This window comes from Chamaea fasciata, unplaced genomic scaffold (assembly GCF_029207755.1).
Source record: "Chamaea fasciata isolate MVZ Bird 193981 ecotype frontalis unplaced genomic scaffold, bChaFas1.0.hap1 SCAF_7, whole genome shotgun sequence".
In the NCBI taxonomy this organism is placed as follows: domain Eukaryota; kingdom Metazoa; phylum Chordata; class Aves; order Passeriformes; family Sylviidae; genus Chamaea; species Chamaea fasciata.
In genome coordinates, this window is record NW_027094092.1 from 61,142,912 (window position 1) to 61,159,066 (window position 16,155).

The window sequence follows — 16,155 nt, forward strand, 5'->3', positions numbered from 1 at the left end:
CCCTGTAGAAATGGTTGTCGATAACAGGCAAAATAATATCTGACAATTAGCACTAAAGGGTGATTTTTCTAAACTCGATGAATATCCACTGATTTTTCCTGAACCTCTGACAAATATTTTTAGTTTCATGCTTTCACATCTGCTTTGGAGTGGTGCTCTGTAAAAAGTCACTGGCTCGAAATCACCGATTTCACCGAGTGCTGCTGCTAACACCACGTGAGAAGTTCTTTCAGTCTTCTCAGCCTGCTGGAAACGAGGCAGACCCAAAAGAAAACGAATGTTTGTTCTGTCGCAGCAATTGCAGGATTGCAGTGAGGATGAAGAGGACAGGGAGTGCCTGAAACAAGCCATCACAGCCCTCCTGAACCTGCAGTGCAGCATGGAGCGCATTTACAGCAAGCACTCCCCGCGGCGCCGGCCTGGGTAAGCACGCCCAGAGCGTCCCTGCCTTCCCACCGCTGGCAGGGAGGGAAATAAATCACCTTGTCCTGCTAGAAAATATCCATTTTTCCCTTTCAAGGCGTGTCTTGTCGCTAATTTTCTTTGTAGATGGGGCAGCAGCCCAAAACCTTCACGCCCCACTTACAAGGATAATGTGAATATTTTACTCCTTCCCAACCAAAGCGGTGCATGTGGCTTATTAGGAACTTGATTAGGGCATTTCAAGGGGGGGAAAAAAAAAAAATCCCGATTTAAGCGATTTAATTTAGTTGATTATTTTGGGATGGCAAATCTGCAACGCGCCTTTTTCTGTCGTCCCTTCAAGGGAGCCGGTCTGTCGCTTCTATCACCGCCAGATCCGCAGCAAACACTTGGCCATCAAGAAAATGAACGAAATCCAGAAGAACATCGACGGCTGGGAAGGCAAAGACATCGGCCAGTGCTGCAACGAGTTCATCATGGAAGGGGGGCTCACCAAAATCGGCGCCAAGCACGAGCGCCACATCTTCCTCTTCGACGGCTTGCTGATCAGCTGCAAACCCAACCACGGGCAGTCGCGCCTGCCCGGCTACAGCAGCGCCGAGTACAGGCTGAAGGAGAAGATCGTGATGAGGAAAGCGCAGGTGGTGGACAAGGAGGACACGGCGGAGTACAGGCACGCCTTCGAGCTGGTGTCTAAGGACGACAGCAGCGTGCTGTTCGCCGCCAGGTCGGCCGAGGAGAAGAGCACGTGGATGGCGGCGCTGGTGTCGCTGCAGTACCGCAGCACCCTGGACAGGATGCTGGACTCGGTGCTGCTGCAGGAGGAGAACGAGCAGCCCCTGAGGCTGCCCAGCCCCAGCGTTTATCGCTTCGTGGTGGAGGACTCCGAGGAGAACATTGTCTTCGAGGATAACCTGCAGAGCAGGAATGGCATTCCCATCATCAAAGGGGGCACGGTGGTGAAGCTCATCGAGAGGCTCACCTACCATATGTATGCAGGTGTGCTGAGCTTTGTTTTGCTCTTACAAAAGTGAAAAAGTTCACCCTTTAGTTTAATCTTTAGTTTGCTGGGCTTTCTTTCTGCTTGTAATCGGCAGGGAGTAAAAATACGTTCTTAAATCACCTGGCTTTGCAGGCAAAGCTGTAAGAAAATTTTGGGTATGCAAACCTTTCATCCCCTAAAAAGAAACGTTTCCATGTTTCATCGTGGCCAAAGCAATGGAGCTGTTACAGGCTGAGGCTCTGTGAAAGAAGAAAAAAAGATAAAGGTTATATTTACTGCATTTATTGTATTTTTTATATTTATTACATTCAGCCTGTCGCCCTGTGAAGTATCTGGGTTGAAGTGGGTGCAAATCACAATTTTTCAGCCTTTCACTGTCTGAAAGGCACAGAAGTGAAAGCTTGAAGGAGTTCCACGAAGTGCTGAGGCTGAGGAGAATGCTGGGTCTCAGTTTTGGGGCGCAAGGGGAAGCTGGTGCTGCTGGGGCTGCTGTGCAATTTTTGTTAAACATCCCCTGTAGAACAGCTGCTCAGGGAGAGTCATTCCTCAGGGAAGGCTGAGGCAGAGGTTTGAAGAGAATGTTGGATGTGCAGTTCAATATTTTTCAGGGAGATGCACCAAAGAACTGAATGAAAATTTCCCAAGCACTGTCACTTCTGGTGTTTTCAAATAGAGAGCTTGCATTATAACCTCAGTGTCTTTTCTGCACATGAAACTTCTTCTTTGTATTTTATTTCTGATATTTTGCAACTGGCTCAAAACCCGCTGCTGTCATTTCCTCATTCGATCCTTACAGATCCGAATTTCGTCCGGACTTTCCTGACCACCTACCGCTCCTTTTGCAAGCCCCAGGAGCTGCTCAGTTTGCTGATAGAAAGGTGAGGAGGGATCCTCCTTTCTGAGGGCATGGAAAAGGTTTGGAATCATAGAATAGAATCCCAGAATGGTTTGAGAAAGGACATTAAAACTCATCCAGTGCCACTCCTTGCCATGGGCAGGGACACCTTCCACTGTTCCAGGGTGCTTCAGGCCTTGTCCAGTCTGGCCTTGGACACTTCCAGGGATGGAGCAGTCACGGCTTCTCCAGGAATTCCATTCCAGGGCCTCCCCACCCTCACAGCCAGGAATTTCTTCCTCAAATCCCATCTAACCCTCCTCTCCTTCAGTTTGAAGCCTTTCCCCTTGTCCTGTCACTCCAGTTCCTGATGAGTTTTGCTGATCTGGAATCACAGAACATCCCAAGTTGGGAGGGACTCACAAAAATCAGAGATTCCAAGAGCTCCTTTCCTGCTCAGGATCCCAGGGTCAAGTTTCAGTGTTTCAGTGAAGTTTGTAAACCAGTAACTTTAAAACAATGATCCAGGCTTTTTCAGTGCAAGCTTCCTTTTCCCAGTTTAAATGAGTTACCTGAATGAGGAATGAGCAGGAGCACCTGGGCTGTGGGTGGTGATGTTGGGAACTGCTAAACTGGCTCGTGAGAGAGCTGAGTGCAGCCAAATCTCGATGGAAATAAGGACAGCAATGTTCCAGGCAGTTTGTTTGAAGGCACAGACTTAGGGTAAACAGCATTTTAATGCAGTGTGCTAAAGCTGCTCTTAAGCTCTTGTCTAATCTTCCCTTAATCAAGCCAGCAGGTCCTTAAAAACCTTCTATCCCAGTCTAGACATGGTGTGATGAGCAGAGAAGCAGCGAATTAACAGGGTGTGGAGCTGGGCAGGAGGGAATTCCGGGCAAACTGGCTGGCAGGGGGAAGCACCTGACTCTCCTCACGCTGAATTTCTCTAAATACATTTCCATAAACCGCAGCTTCTGGTTTCCCCCCCCCCCAGGTTTGAGATCCCCGAGCCAGAGCCCACGGAGGCAGACAGGCTGGCCATCGAGAAGGGCGAGCAGCCCATCAGCGCCGACCTGAAACGCTTCCGCAAGGAATACGTGCAGCCCGTGCAGCTCAGGTGTGTGTGTGTGTGTGTGTGTGTGTGTGTGTGTGCCCTCAGAGCCCTGCCACTGCCAGCCTGGAGGCCACTGAGCTCTGCACGCGCTCATCCCTGCTCAGGGAGACTTCAGCAGCCTCGTGTCACATCCCAAATGGTGGGCTGGAGCTGGCCCAGCTGGGATCCCCACCCACAGCCACGGCGCCTGTGGGTGAGGGATGTGGAGCTCCAGAGCAGGGCTGGCCGAGCTCTCAATGCGCTCCTTGTTCCCAGGCCCTGGGAAAGATAATTCCTCTGTTCCCGGTTTTCCAGCCCTGCTGGTGTTTCACTCCCTTTCCCAGCCCTGTGGATGTGTTTGCTCACAGACAGGGAGACTCTTGTCTGTGCTGCTCACTGCAGTGGGCTGCAGGGAATCTTCAAGGTCTCGCTGACCAAGCTAATTTGGGGAACAATCAAGCATTTCTAGCATGAATGAGAGTGATTGTTGTGCTGGTTGGGGATCGAGACAGGAAGAGACACAGATCACCACCAGTGCTTGCTTGAGCAGCTTTTATTCATTACACTGATGAGAAACATCAAGATGTTCCCATTAATGGCACATGAATATTACTATCAATATTAATTCTACTAATAGCAATTAATGCAGTTAATTACACCCACAGAACCCTCAGTTAATCTGCTGCCACACATTGCTGTTGACTCAAAGGGTCACACTGACATGCCAGTGCCTCCAAGGTGTTCAGAAAGTCACCCAGGGTCCCATTTTTATCAGACACCCATGCGCATATATATATATATATAAAAGATTAAAAAGATAACCGTGGGGGTAACCCTGTAGTTGTCCTCGACACAGAGCTGCCACCAGCCCCTTGAACGTGATCCAAGTCACACAATGTCACTGTAACCTTGATACCTGCCTGCTGCTGGCCTTGCACAGCTTATCAGGCCCTTGGTGTTCCCACTTTATCAGCTCCTTTGGGTTCAGCAGGACCACAAGTCTCCACGCTTATCAGTTCCTGGGAGAGCTGCCTCTCAGCTCGTGCTTTCCCTGGCTTTTCACTGTTTTCTGGGAGCTGTTTCTGTGTATTTCCAGTAGCTTGAAGCTGTCTTACAGCTGAAAATGAAAGAGTTTGAGCTGCTGGGTTGATAAACTCAGCCCTTTGTGCATTCCAGTGTTGTTAAAAGCATTGACCTCTGCTTCAGAGGCTGGAATTTGGGAAGAAGGTGGAGAATTGAAGGTGTTTATCCCTTCCTTCCTTCCCTGCATCCCTCCACTCCAAATCTCAGAAAATGCTGTGGCCAGGCATGGGAAAGGCTTGGACAAACGAATGTGAGGTGATGAGAACAAGGAGATGTCAGCAGAGCCAGGCAATGTTTTCACCATGGGATCTCGAGGGCACACATGGATTAGATAAGATCCTGTTTTCAAGGAAACTTGGATCAAAACTTTGCCTCTTGGAAGGTGTCATTGGTTTCCAGCCTGAAGGATCTGTTGGGGCAGCTGTTCTTTTATGGGATAAAGCTTAGTTTTTACCTTGCACACTGGGAAGAGGAGAGTTAAAAGAATTTCCCGTGTGTCCACGTGGATGTCCTTCATTTGTCCTCCATGTCAGGCTGATTTTTACTCAGGTGATAAATTGCACCTGGAGAAAACAAAGTGCTGAAGATGTGAGCTAAGCTTGTTTACCTGAAGAAGAGACAAAGCAGGGTTTTTATTCTGATTTATCCTGAGTGCAAAAGGCTGAAAAGCAGCTGGAGTTCACGTTTAGAGACTGATTTATTAGTGATTTGTCTGAGAAAGAGTAGAGAGAAATCAAGAGGAAGTTTAGGGTTATCCTTAAAGGATGTACTGGATCCAGTAAGGCCTTTTGGGTCATTAAAAATGGTATAAGTAGGGCAGTAACAACAACTCAGCAACTTAGAAATTTGTGTGTAGGAAAGAAAGAATAACAAATGTGCTTCTTAACAAGTGGGAGATCCTAATTAGCATTTTTGTTAAAAAAAAAAAAGGAAATTACAAGGAAAATTAGAAATACCAATTTCATCTGATTTTGCTAAGTTTCTTCCTCTTCTGAAACCATCCCAACACTGGCATTTTCTATATTCTCTTTTAAAACGGCACCAAGCTCAGACAATCCTTTCAAACCTATAAATTAGGTTTGAAACACCTGCCAGAAAAAAAAGTGGTTTTGCTCTGCTCCTTTGTCCATGTGTGTTCTGAGAGTCACCAACTACATAAATCTGTAACCTGAGTTCTGTGGGACTGTGATTCATTTATATGGGATGAGCCATGGAGGTCCTTAAAAAAAAAAGAAACCTGAATATTTTTTTCCTCTTTTCCTCAGAATATTGAATGTTTTCCGGCACTGGGTCGAGCACCATTTTTATGATTTTGAGAGGGATCTGGAGCTGCTGGAGAGGCTGGAGACCTTCATTTCCAGTGTCAGAGGTGCAGTAAGGGGGAGGGATCCTGTTCCCTTCCCACATTTTGCCACGACTTCCCAGTCTGATCCTGATGGATTTGAGGTCTGAGAATACCTTTAAACACATGAGTAATTTTAATGCCTTTAACTGAGCTGTTTATGAGGCTCCCCTTTACATGAGGAAGCTTTGGCCTGGAGCCTAAACAGCTCCTAAAAATGATTTCAAACATTCGGATAATAATACTTTAAATAGATTTCCTTCTGGACAATATAGCCATCCTTCCCTGAGTCTGTAATTCAGGCTGTCACCTTCCCTTTCTCCATAGAGAATTCCTTCCCTTTTTGCTTACTGTGTTTTTTTTTTTTCCATCCTGATTTTTCCCATTTATATAAAATTCCAGCTGAAAACCATTATCCTTTTAGAAGAGGATGTTGGGCCCGTTTGGTATCTCCTCTTTATGAACTCGATGTTTAATCCTTATCCTGGCAATTCCAGGTTTTCATTTTCAGAGTGCCGGGCCTTACAATGGGCAATATAATTCTAAGACAATTAAAAGACCCTGGACACAGCCTCACTTTTTTTCCACATCAAAACTTTCAGAGGATGTGGTTCAATAGAACTGGTTTCGCATGTGTTTATTTGTCAGCCGATACAGGTGCAAGAACCCAGAAGAAAAAAAAAAATAGAGAAATACAAACCTGATTAATTTACATGCAGAAATGCAGAATTCTGAGTGTTCATTCAAATTTCTGGGGAGTTGGTTTCACTGAATTATCAAAAGTCATTTAAAATCAGAGGTTCTCAGAATGGTTTGGGTTGAAGGGAGCTTCAGGCCCATCCAGTCCTGCCCCTATCATGGGCAGGGACACCTTCCACTATCCCAGGCTGCTCCAAGCCCTGTCCAGCCTGGCCTTGGACACTTCCAGGGATCCACAGCTTCTCTGGGCACCCAGAGCCTCCCCACTCTCCCAGGCAGGAATCCCCAGTTTCCAATATCCCATCTATCCCTGCCCTCACAGTTTGAATCCATTTCCTCCTGTCCTGTCACTCCATCCCTTGTCCAAAGCCCCTCCAGCCTGAGCTCCAGTTCCTAAATTTATTTATTTACAAACTCAAAACGTTCCCTCCCCAAAGATTGCTCTGTAACATTGACATTTATGAAAAAAACATGAGTTAATTAAAAACCAACACTTGTCACAAGAATAATGCACTTTTCCTCTCTCTTGGACTCGGAGTTTAACCCTCCCATCTCTCAGTTAAAACTTCCCTTACAACAGCATTAAAAAACTCGCGTGTGCTTTGTTTTCTTCGGGGTCTTTTTTTTTAATGATTCCTCCTCTCCAGGGAAATCCATGAAGAAGTGGGTGGAGTCCATTGCTAAAATCATCAAGAGGAAGAAAGCCCAGGCAGATGGGGTCAGCCACAACATCACCTTCGAGAGCCCCCCGCCCCCCCTGGAGTGGCACCTGTGGCGCGTGGGGCACAGCGAGGCGCTGGACCTGATGACACTGCACCCCATCGAGATCGCCCGGCAGCTCACCCTGCTCGAGTCCGACCTGTACAGGCAGGCCCTCAGCTCTCACACCTTGCTTTTGCATTATTAAATGCTCTCACACCTTGCTTTTGCATTATTTCACCCCCCCCCTCAAAAAAAGTGCACCTCGTTCACGCCGTTGGTCGAAAACCGATCGTTTTCTGGAAATCGCAACCCGCGACTTCCAGAGTTTACAGGAAGATGTTTCCTCTTGCTGTCTGCTCGGTGTTAAAATATGCAAAAGAGTGGAGAAAAGAGGTTTTATCTCCGTGTCTGACTTGTGACAACAGAAATGCTGGGTGGATAATTCAGGACCCTTAAAAAATTCAAATTACGAAATCTCGTTCCTGCATCAGTGGCGGGAGGTTTTGCGTTGAAACCAACCGGTTGCTGCAAGTGCTTCACCTTCCTGCGCTCAATTTCTAACTTTCCTGAAGTTGTTTTTCTTGCCCTTTCAGAAAATTAAACTCACTCCTTTGTAATTTTCTTATCTGAAAACGCTTCTTCAAAATGATCCAATTTCAATTAAGATAAAAATGTCTTTTCCTTTTGTACTCCAGCACTCGTTAAAAAGTTGTGTTCTGTAGTAGATTAGTTGGGATTGGATTTGTGAACTATCAGGGGAGAAATAATCTTTTAATGCAAGCACCGAAATTACAGTTTTTATTTGCACTGAGCGTTTTTGCCTCCTGTTTTGTCAATCCCAGGGCTGTGCAGCCTTCTGAGCTCGTTGGCAGCGTGTGGACGAAGGAAGATAAGGAAATGAACTCCCCGAACCTCTTGAAAATGATTCGTCACACTACAAACCTCACTCTGTGGTTTGAAAAGTGAGTGCGGTGCAGTGGCATGAACCACTTTCACCCTGGACAGGCTTGGGCTTTGCTGCTTTATTTCTGCCAAATCCTCCCTTGACTTTCCAACCTGAGCACGCGTAAGATGTGATTGCAGAAATTCCTACATGAGATTCTGGAGAGAGTGAGCCAAAAGCTGCATGCTGGATGGGTTTTTGCGGGAAAAAAAAATTTGATTTAATAACACACAAAAGTGTCAGGTTTTCTTTCTCAGCGTTTCTCAAGTCCCATCTTTTGATCAGGTGCATCGTGGAAACGGAGAACTTTGAGGAGCGAGTGGCTGTGCTGAGCAGGATCATAGAAATCCTGCAGGTTTTCCAAGACCTCAATAATTTCAATGGTGTTCTGGAGATTGTCAGTGCTGTGAACTCTGTCTCAGTGTACAGGCTGGATCACACATTCGAGGTGAGTTTAGGAGGAAATGAAATCAGCATCCAGACCTGGGTCACACACAGCTCTGGAGTGAAATCCACTGTTGGCAGCAAAGCCTCCCTGAAGTAGAACAGAAAAATAAATGAATGAAATGGTTTGTGTTTTGTATGGCTCTGAAAGGCAGCACAAGGCCTTGAAGTTAAAAATCAAATGGTTCATTTCTGTTAAAGACTAAATTTTGTAAATCAAAAGTCAAAGTAATATCTGTTCTGTGGAATCTCAGGATCCACATGACTGAACTGTTGGGTGCTGTAATCTAGAGCAAACCATTGACAGAAGAGCTTCTTTGAAACCTTCATTTCCATTCCCAAATTTTGCTCAGAGAGCCAGGGAATTGCCTTGTATTTGCTAACCATGCTGTTGAGAAGATTTCCAACCCTATTTTTTTCTTTTTTTTTCATTTTGACAACTCAGGCACTGCAGGAAAGGAAAAAAAGAGTTTTGGATGAAGCAGTAGAATTAAGCCAAGATCATTTTAAGAAGTATTTAGCTAAGCTCAAGTCAATCAACCCCCCCTGTGTGCCTTTTTTTGGTAAGTGACGTCAAATTTTTGTGTGTGTGGTATCACTCTGAAGTCGAGATTGCTGCAGATGTTTGGTTAAAAACTGCTCTTTTTTTTTAAAATCAGGAATATACCTAACAAATATCTTGAAGACAGAAGAAGGGAATCCTGACTTCCTTAAAAGACAAGGGAAAGAATTAATTAACTTCAGTAAGAGGAGAAAAGTGGCTGAAATTACAGGAGAAATTCAGCAGTATCAAAACCAACCCTACTGCTTACGGATTGAGCCAGAAATCCGGGTGAGCGGCCATTAAATCTCCCTTTGGGGATTGAAGAGGGGGGAGAAACGCCAAATAATCTCGTAGCACTGCACCTAATTTTGCATGAATAGTGATTATCAAAAGAGAGGGGAGCAGTGGCCGGTAGGCAACAAAGAACCACACAAAGGAGCAGCCAGAAGTGGTGAAAAATTAGATTTTGAATCACTGCATTAGGAGTATTTCATTAAATTTTTTTTTCTCTGTGCATGTTTTTTAAATATTACTGATGCTTGTTTCATTCAGAAATTCTTTGAAAATCTCAATCCCATGGGGAAGATACCAGAAAAAGAGTTTACAGATTATCTGTTCAACAAGTCCTTGGAGATTGAACCTCGGAACTGCAAGCAGCCGCCTCGATTCGTGAGTTGTTTCCCTGAAATTTCATGGAATCAGAGAATACCCTGAGTTGGAAGGGAACCACAGGGGTCATCAAGTCCAGTTCCTGGATTATTTAATTAAAATTAAACAGCTAAAATTCCCCGACCACTATGAAAATAATTCATGGTTAACTGAATAAGGCAGAAACATTTTATATTTTACCACGAGCTGATTTTCCAACTAAACTTGATTTTAAAAGACTTCTACTCCTGACATTTGTCTCTACTAAAATATATTACTTTTGTCCTATTTTAAAACTCACTTTCCCCCCCAAAAACCTGAAATCCTGCTGATAAATTTATATTTCTTACAATATAGTCATATGATAAAATACGGAGTAATATTTTTCATTTCACAATATCAAGAAATATTAATACTAATCAAAATATTACTTTTATGCATAATATGTTCGCATTTCTATTTTTCTTTTGTCTAAATATTTGATATTATTGCGAACACTGCAGACTTTACCAGGTGCAGTCCTTTTTGCAGAAGAAAATGAAGTTCCGTTTAAAGGAGTAGCAATTTTGATTTTAAAGAAAACCCAGCTTCTGGAGCTCAGAGTTCTTTTTAAGGAGGAAAATCACAATTTAGAGCACTTGCTTTTTATATGTTGGAATTGCCTGAGGGACTGGAGCCGTGTCTGATTTTTGGGGAGAGCCATAAATCATTTTTGCCACCTCTTGTTAGAGGAATGAGTAAGATGACGTTACAGATGTGGCAAGAAAACGCCAGAAATTCCTGTTGCAAAAATGCTTCTTACAGTCATTTGATGAAAATAATTTCTAAATACAGGAGTCCAGTCAGCTGGGCAGGAATTCTTTACAGCTCATGATTTCCAAAGAGAGAATCTTACTGGAATTTCAGGAAAATCCAGTTGCGGGTGCTGTGATGTGCTGGACACCCCTGAAGGATGGGGACATAATTCACTTTGCAAAGCTCAGCTCTGATCTGGGCTGGATTACACCCAAGCCTAACCAGGCTGGGTTTGTCCACACAGTGACCTGGGTGTGGGAATTTTGTCCTGGATAAACTGGAGGACATGGACAACGTGTTTCCAAGTGTGTCCTTGATCCTGGCTGTGTGGAGAGGCCCGGTGACCCTCTGTGGTTTTGCTGTTTCTGTGGTGTTTGTTCTGGGGCTCTTCTGCAGCTCTGACTTGCAGTAAATTCCCGTTTCCCAAGGCTGGGACACGTTTTTCCCAGTGTTTTGTCCTGGTTGGCAGCAGCACATGGACTCTTCATTCCTCATAATTGTGGGGAAAAAAAAGATTTCTTCAGCTGCATCCACAGCGTCCAGCAAACTCCTGCTGTGTAAATAGCGCTGCAGCTCACATCAGCTGTGCTGCTCTTGGAGAAACACCTTGAAAATACCTCACAGAACCTTGGGAATGCTGCAGTGTGGAATGGCAGCAGTGTTGGGAATGCTGCAGTGTGGAATGGCAGCAGAGCTGGGAATGTTGCAGTGTTGGGAATGCTGCAACGTTTGGGAATGTTGCCGTATGGAATGTTGCAGTGTTGGGAATGCTGCAGTGTGAAATGGCAGCAGAGTTGGGAATGTTGCAGTGTTTGGGAATGTTGCAGTGTTTGGGAATGTTGCAGTGTTTGGGAATGTTGCAGTGGGGAATGTTGCAGTGTTTGGGAATGTTGCAGTGTTGGGAATGTTGCAGTGTTTGGGAATGCTGCAGTGTTTGGGAATGTTGCAGTGGGGAATGTTGCAGTGTTTGGGAATGTTGCAGTGTTGGGAATGTTGCAGTGTTTGGGAATGCTGCAGTGTTTTGGGAACCCCACAGTGTGGAACCTTGCAGTGCTAACATCTCCCCTGTCTCCAGCCCAGGAAAACAACGTATCCCCTGAAATCCCCGGGGATCAGGCCCAACACCGGCAGGCACGGCTCCACCTCTGGCACCCTGAGGAGCCACCCCCTGCCCCTGGAGAAGGAGCCCAGCAAGATCAGTTTCAGCAGGATCACGGAGTCGGAGCAGGAGTCGGCGGCGTCGGCACCGACCTCCCCCAACACCCCGTCAACCCCGCCCGTGTCGGCGTCCTCGGAGTTCAGCGTCTTCTTGGACATTGATCTCAACAGCTCTTATGGTACATGCCTTCAGTAATGGTTATTGCTGTCCCTCAGGCTTCTCAGATGTGTTGAGGGGTGTGTTCCAGCCTTGAAAAAAGTGAATTGCAAAATTTGGAGTAATTAAATTCATTCCCGGCACAACTTAAATTCTCCAGTTCAGGGATGTTTTACACGGGAAATCTTCATCCACGTTTGCAGTAGTTGAACTCGGGGGGTTTTTCTGATCTCTCAGGTTATTCAGGCATTTGTTATGTGCTGCAGTGTGGTGGTTCTGCCTGGAAATTGTTTAATGGATTTTATTTTTTTTTAATTTCCCAGGTAACAACAGCATCTTCGCTCCCGTGAACTTGCCTCAGTCGAGTGAGTGTTGGAACTCTGTTAAATATTTAACTCTGCCTTCCCCAGCTTCAGGAGAGCCCAGTGGGGATTAAACTCGGAGATCTGGGATTTTAAAATCTAAAATTCGAAATGTGGGCTGCATTCAGAAGGGTTTCCTTTTAGATCAGATGTCCAGTAAAGAATGTAAAGCCTAAAACTTAGTTTGGGTTGGGTTTTTATCTCCAGGCTCTCACATGATTTTCTTTCTACTTTGAACGTCCTTGCTGATTGTTTTGTTCGACTCAAGCTACAAATAAAGGAACTTGATAATTTCCAAATTCCGCTTAGTGAAAATAACTGCTCACTTGCTGGCAAGGAAGAGACACTTTTTCTGTCACACCTGTGAGGGATATCCTGCATTCACCTGTGTTTTCAGCTGTTCTTTTTATTTATTCCACATACCTTTTTTTAAAATATGATTAATATAAATTCCAGCTGGGCAGCACAGGTCTGATGCAGTCCCAGAGCTCAGTGCCCTCCTAAAAGGAAAAGCCAAGGTGTGACAGAAATCACCAATACAAGTCAGGGGTTGTGTTGTTTCTTAATTTGAGGAATTTTTTTTTTCTCCCTCTGTAAAACCTCACTTGGAGTCCCCTGGATTTATTTTCCTGTCCCTCAGCATTGCCTGCTGACTGTTGATGCCTTTCTTTGATACTGGACATAGGAGAACACTTAGTGAGGCCTACATCTGATTAAAGCAATGAATTAAAGGATTTCTTACTGTTGAAGCTCCTGCTTCGTGTTGCTTTGGAGCACAAAGATCTTATTTGAGTTGCTTTGAGTTCGGCTTGATATTCCAGAATACGTTCCTCAGATATTGCACAAGGAGTAAAAGATCTGCTTTTCCCTCTCCAGAGACTTTCTTCAGCTCCTGGGGGAGCTTCCCTAAACTGAGTGATGAGCCTCAGAACCCTCCTCCACTTCCTCCACGAAAAAAGATGGATCAGGATGCTTCCAATGCTAAGGTATTGCTGTCCTGGGTTGAATGACTTTGGTGATAAATTGGGGAATATCTCGAATCATTTACCTTGGAAAAGACCTCTAAGATTGTCAAGTTCGACCATTGATCCAAACAAGGCTCTGTCAGTCTAAAAGACTTTGTGATGCAGAGCTCCAGCTTCCTTTCTTAAAGTTTTGGATCCTCAAACTCTGCTAGGAATTTCAGGAACATAGTGTTCATATTCCCATCAACAGTACAGCTGCTGTGTTTCTGACAGCACCGCTAGCAGAGGTCAGGAGAATTCCTCATCTGTCTGAATACTGCTCTTTATCCAAACATCTGGACAAAGGAAATGGCTTTAAACTGAAGGAGAGTAGGTTTAGATGGGATGTTGGGAATTGGGAGGCCCTGGCACAGCATGCCTGGAGAAGCTGTGGCTCCCCCGGGAAGTGTCCAAGGCCAGGCTGGACAGGGCTTGGAGCACCCTGGGATGGTGGGAGGTGTCCCTGCCCATGGCAGGGGGAGAGGAATGGGGTGGGATTTAAGTTCCCTTCCAATCCAACCCATTCTGGAATTCTCTGCTCTCCGTTTCCTACACCTCCCTTTCCCCCGTGACACCGCAGGGAAATTCCAAGCCGGACGACGATCCTCCAGCGATCCCACCTCGGCAGCCGCCTCCTCCAAAGATCCAACCTCGCGTTCCTGCTTACACCACTCCCTTGGAGCAGCCCTTACACAGCCCTCCTCCTCCGCCCCCCCGGGACCCCGTCCCCGACACCCCGCCGCCGGTGCCGCTCCGCCCGCCCGAGCATTTCATCAACTGCCCGCTGAGCCTGCAGCCGCCGCCGCTGGGACGCTTCCCCCGGGAGCCCGAGTGGCTGCGAGAGGCCGGCTCCGGCCCCAGCTCCCCGGGCACCCCTCCCAGCACTCCTTCCCCGCGGGTGCTGCGCCGCTGCTGCGTCCTCAGCGCCAGCCACAACAACCTGGCGCAGCCGCCCGTGCCGCCCGTGCCGCCCCGGCACAACTCCAGCCCTCAGCTACCGAAACTGCCGCCAAAGACTTACAAAAGGGAGCTCTCCCACCCTCCTTTGCACAGACTGTCTTTGCTAGAAAATGCAGAAACTCCTCAATGACCTTAGCCGTAGTAGTCATTGACACTGGAATACTATTTGTAAAGTTCCTCTCTTTTTTTTTTTTTTTTTTTTAATTTATTCAGAGGAGAAAAAAAAAATGACGGCAGTGTATTTTAGTATTTTCACAAATTACGCTCTTAAAGTGCTGCTGATCAAAAAAAAAAAAAAAAAAAAAGGTTTAAATTGGAAAAAAAAATTCAAGACTACACACATTCCAACCTGTGTGGTTGGACAGCATTACCCTCAGGTGAGCAGCAGCATTGCCTTGGTTCACATCCTCAGTGCCGACCGTCGTGCCAGGACACAAAACAGACCTTTTGCACTGTAAACTACACTAAGTGAATTTAAACTGACATCATTTAATTGCACTGAGCCAAAAACAAAAAAAAAAAGGTGCGTCTGTGGAATTTTTTTCAAATTTGAGCACTAGTGGCCTTTTTTTTTTTAATTAAGGAAACCCAGAAATGGGATGATCAAACAACACGAGGATGCGGAGCGTCACAGATTTGAAAACCTCTGACCACTTGCCTTGAGGTTCCTGAGTGACAGCTCCTGGTGTGGAATATTCTCATGCCATGTCTTAATTGCCATTGATTTGCTGCTGAAGACAAAGGAAAAAAAAAAAATAGGTTGTAATCTAAATACCAAAATATTTGGTTGGTCTTGGTTCTTTGGAGAAAGGATGAAGGAGGAGTACCCGTCTCGGGTATCGGGGAGGATCCCGAGTACTTCACGTGCATCCTGTTCAGATGTGCCTTTTTTCGTTTCGATAGGCGAAGGTGTCTTAAGCTAAAGAGTTTGTCTGTTGTTGTAGAGAACAAAGCTATGCGCCTGTACAATTGTTTATATTGTATATTTACAGATATGCTAATGACATGTATAAATTGAAGTTGACTTCGAGGCCTATAACACAGTCTGCTACTCGCGGGATTGGATCCGGCCAGCAGCGTTTCCTCTGGCTTGGGAACAGTCTTGCCTTCCAGACCTAATAACTTCCTTTAGATCTCCACTTTTAACTCGTTGAATCCACTTTGGAAATTGGTAGCATTTAAACCAGCAAACACTTAAAGCTTTATTAAACTTTTTAAACTGATAAGCGAATGGAACTTTTCTTTGCCAGTCGAACGCCCCGTGTTTGAACTGGTGTGAGAGCGAGTCTGTTTTACTGGTAGTTCTGTGGCAGCATTTATAAAGTGGCCTTCACAAGCCACATTTTATTTACTGGTTTGTGGCCTTTTACTGTGCTTTGTATCAGAGTTCTTAACAAGATTAATAAATCACCCCAGTCTTAATTTTTAAGAGCTTGAGCAGTGCGTGTTCCTTGCAAGGACAAGGTTGGGAGTTGCATTTTTGACAATACAGAACGCCCCGGTTTTCCATGCTGCTGGTCTCACTTGGGCTTTCCTTCTGCCTTTGAGAGTTGGGCCCATCCCAGGCTTCCAAATCACACTCCAGCTTCTCGTCAGTCTGCCTAAGCTGCTCCCATTGTCTTGAATTTGGAAAATTCTCCTTTTTGGAAAGGAGATATGACTGAGGAGGGATGTCCGTTGGAAATAAATACCCTGAGCTGGGAGGGATCCATCAAGTCCAACTCCTGGCTCTGTGCAGGATCATACCAAGACCCCACAGTTTTCTTTTGGGAAGATGTATTTATCCAGCCTTGTCCCCTCTGTGCTCCTTCCACGAGAAGAAGAGAGGGTTGGAATCCATTCACGCAAGGGGCAAAACACGCTTTTTATAGGAGAGCTGCTTCACTTTGCTAAAATAAGGTTCAAAAAGTCCCAAATTTGACATGCACTAACTGGGAGTGCAGGTAGGAAATGGAGGATG

The 16,155-nt window shown here is 45.6% G+C and overlaps 1 protein-coding gene across 1 annotated transcript in view; it reads left to right on the forward strand.

Moving 5' to 3' along the window:
- The window catches only part of SOS2 (SOS Ras/Rho guanine nucleotide exchange factor 2), a 38,303-nt gene extending 22,679 nt beyond the window's left edge, over positions 1-15,624 (forward strand). Inside the window, exons 9-23 of the mRNA XM_066189174.1 lie at positions 296-423; positions 767-1,422; positions 2,223-2,304; positions 3,256-3,378; positions 5,703-5,806; positions 7,126-7,345; positions 8,023-8,142; positions 8,409-8,571; positions 9,013-9,130; positions 9,227-9,399; positions 9,664-9,780; positions 11,630-11,891; positions 12,193-12,234; positions 13,108-13,217; positions 13,816-15,624. Of these exons, the coding sequence (XP_066045271.1) occupies positions 296-423; positions 767-1,422; positions 2,223-2,304; positions 3,256-3,378; positions 5,703-5,806; positions 7,126-7,345; positions 8,023-8,142; positions 8,409-8,571; positions 9,013-9,130; positions 9,227-9,399; positions 9,664-9,780; positions 11,630-11,891; positions 12,193-12,234; positions 13,108-13,217; positions 13,816-14,325 (2,928 nt within the window). The 3' untranslated portion in view covers positions 14,326-15,624. The remainder of the gene's footprint in view (positions 1-295; positions 424-766; positions 1,423-2,222; positions 2,305-3,255; positions 3,379-5,702; positions 5,807-7,125; positions 7,346-8,022; positions 8,143-8,408; positions 8,572-9,012; positions 9,131-9,226; positions 9,400-9,663; positions 9,781-11,629; positions 11,892-12,192; positions 12,235-13,107; positions 13,218-13,815) is intronic.
- Positions 15,625-16,155: the final 531 nt, after the last annotated feature.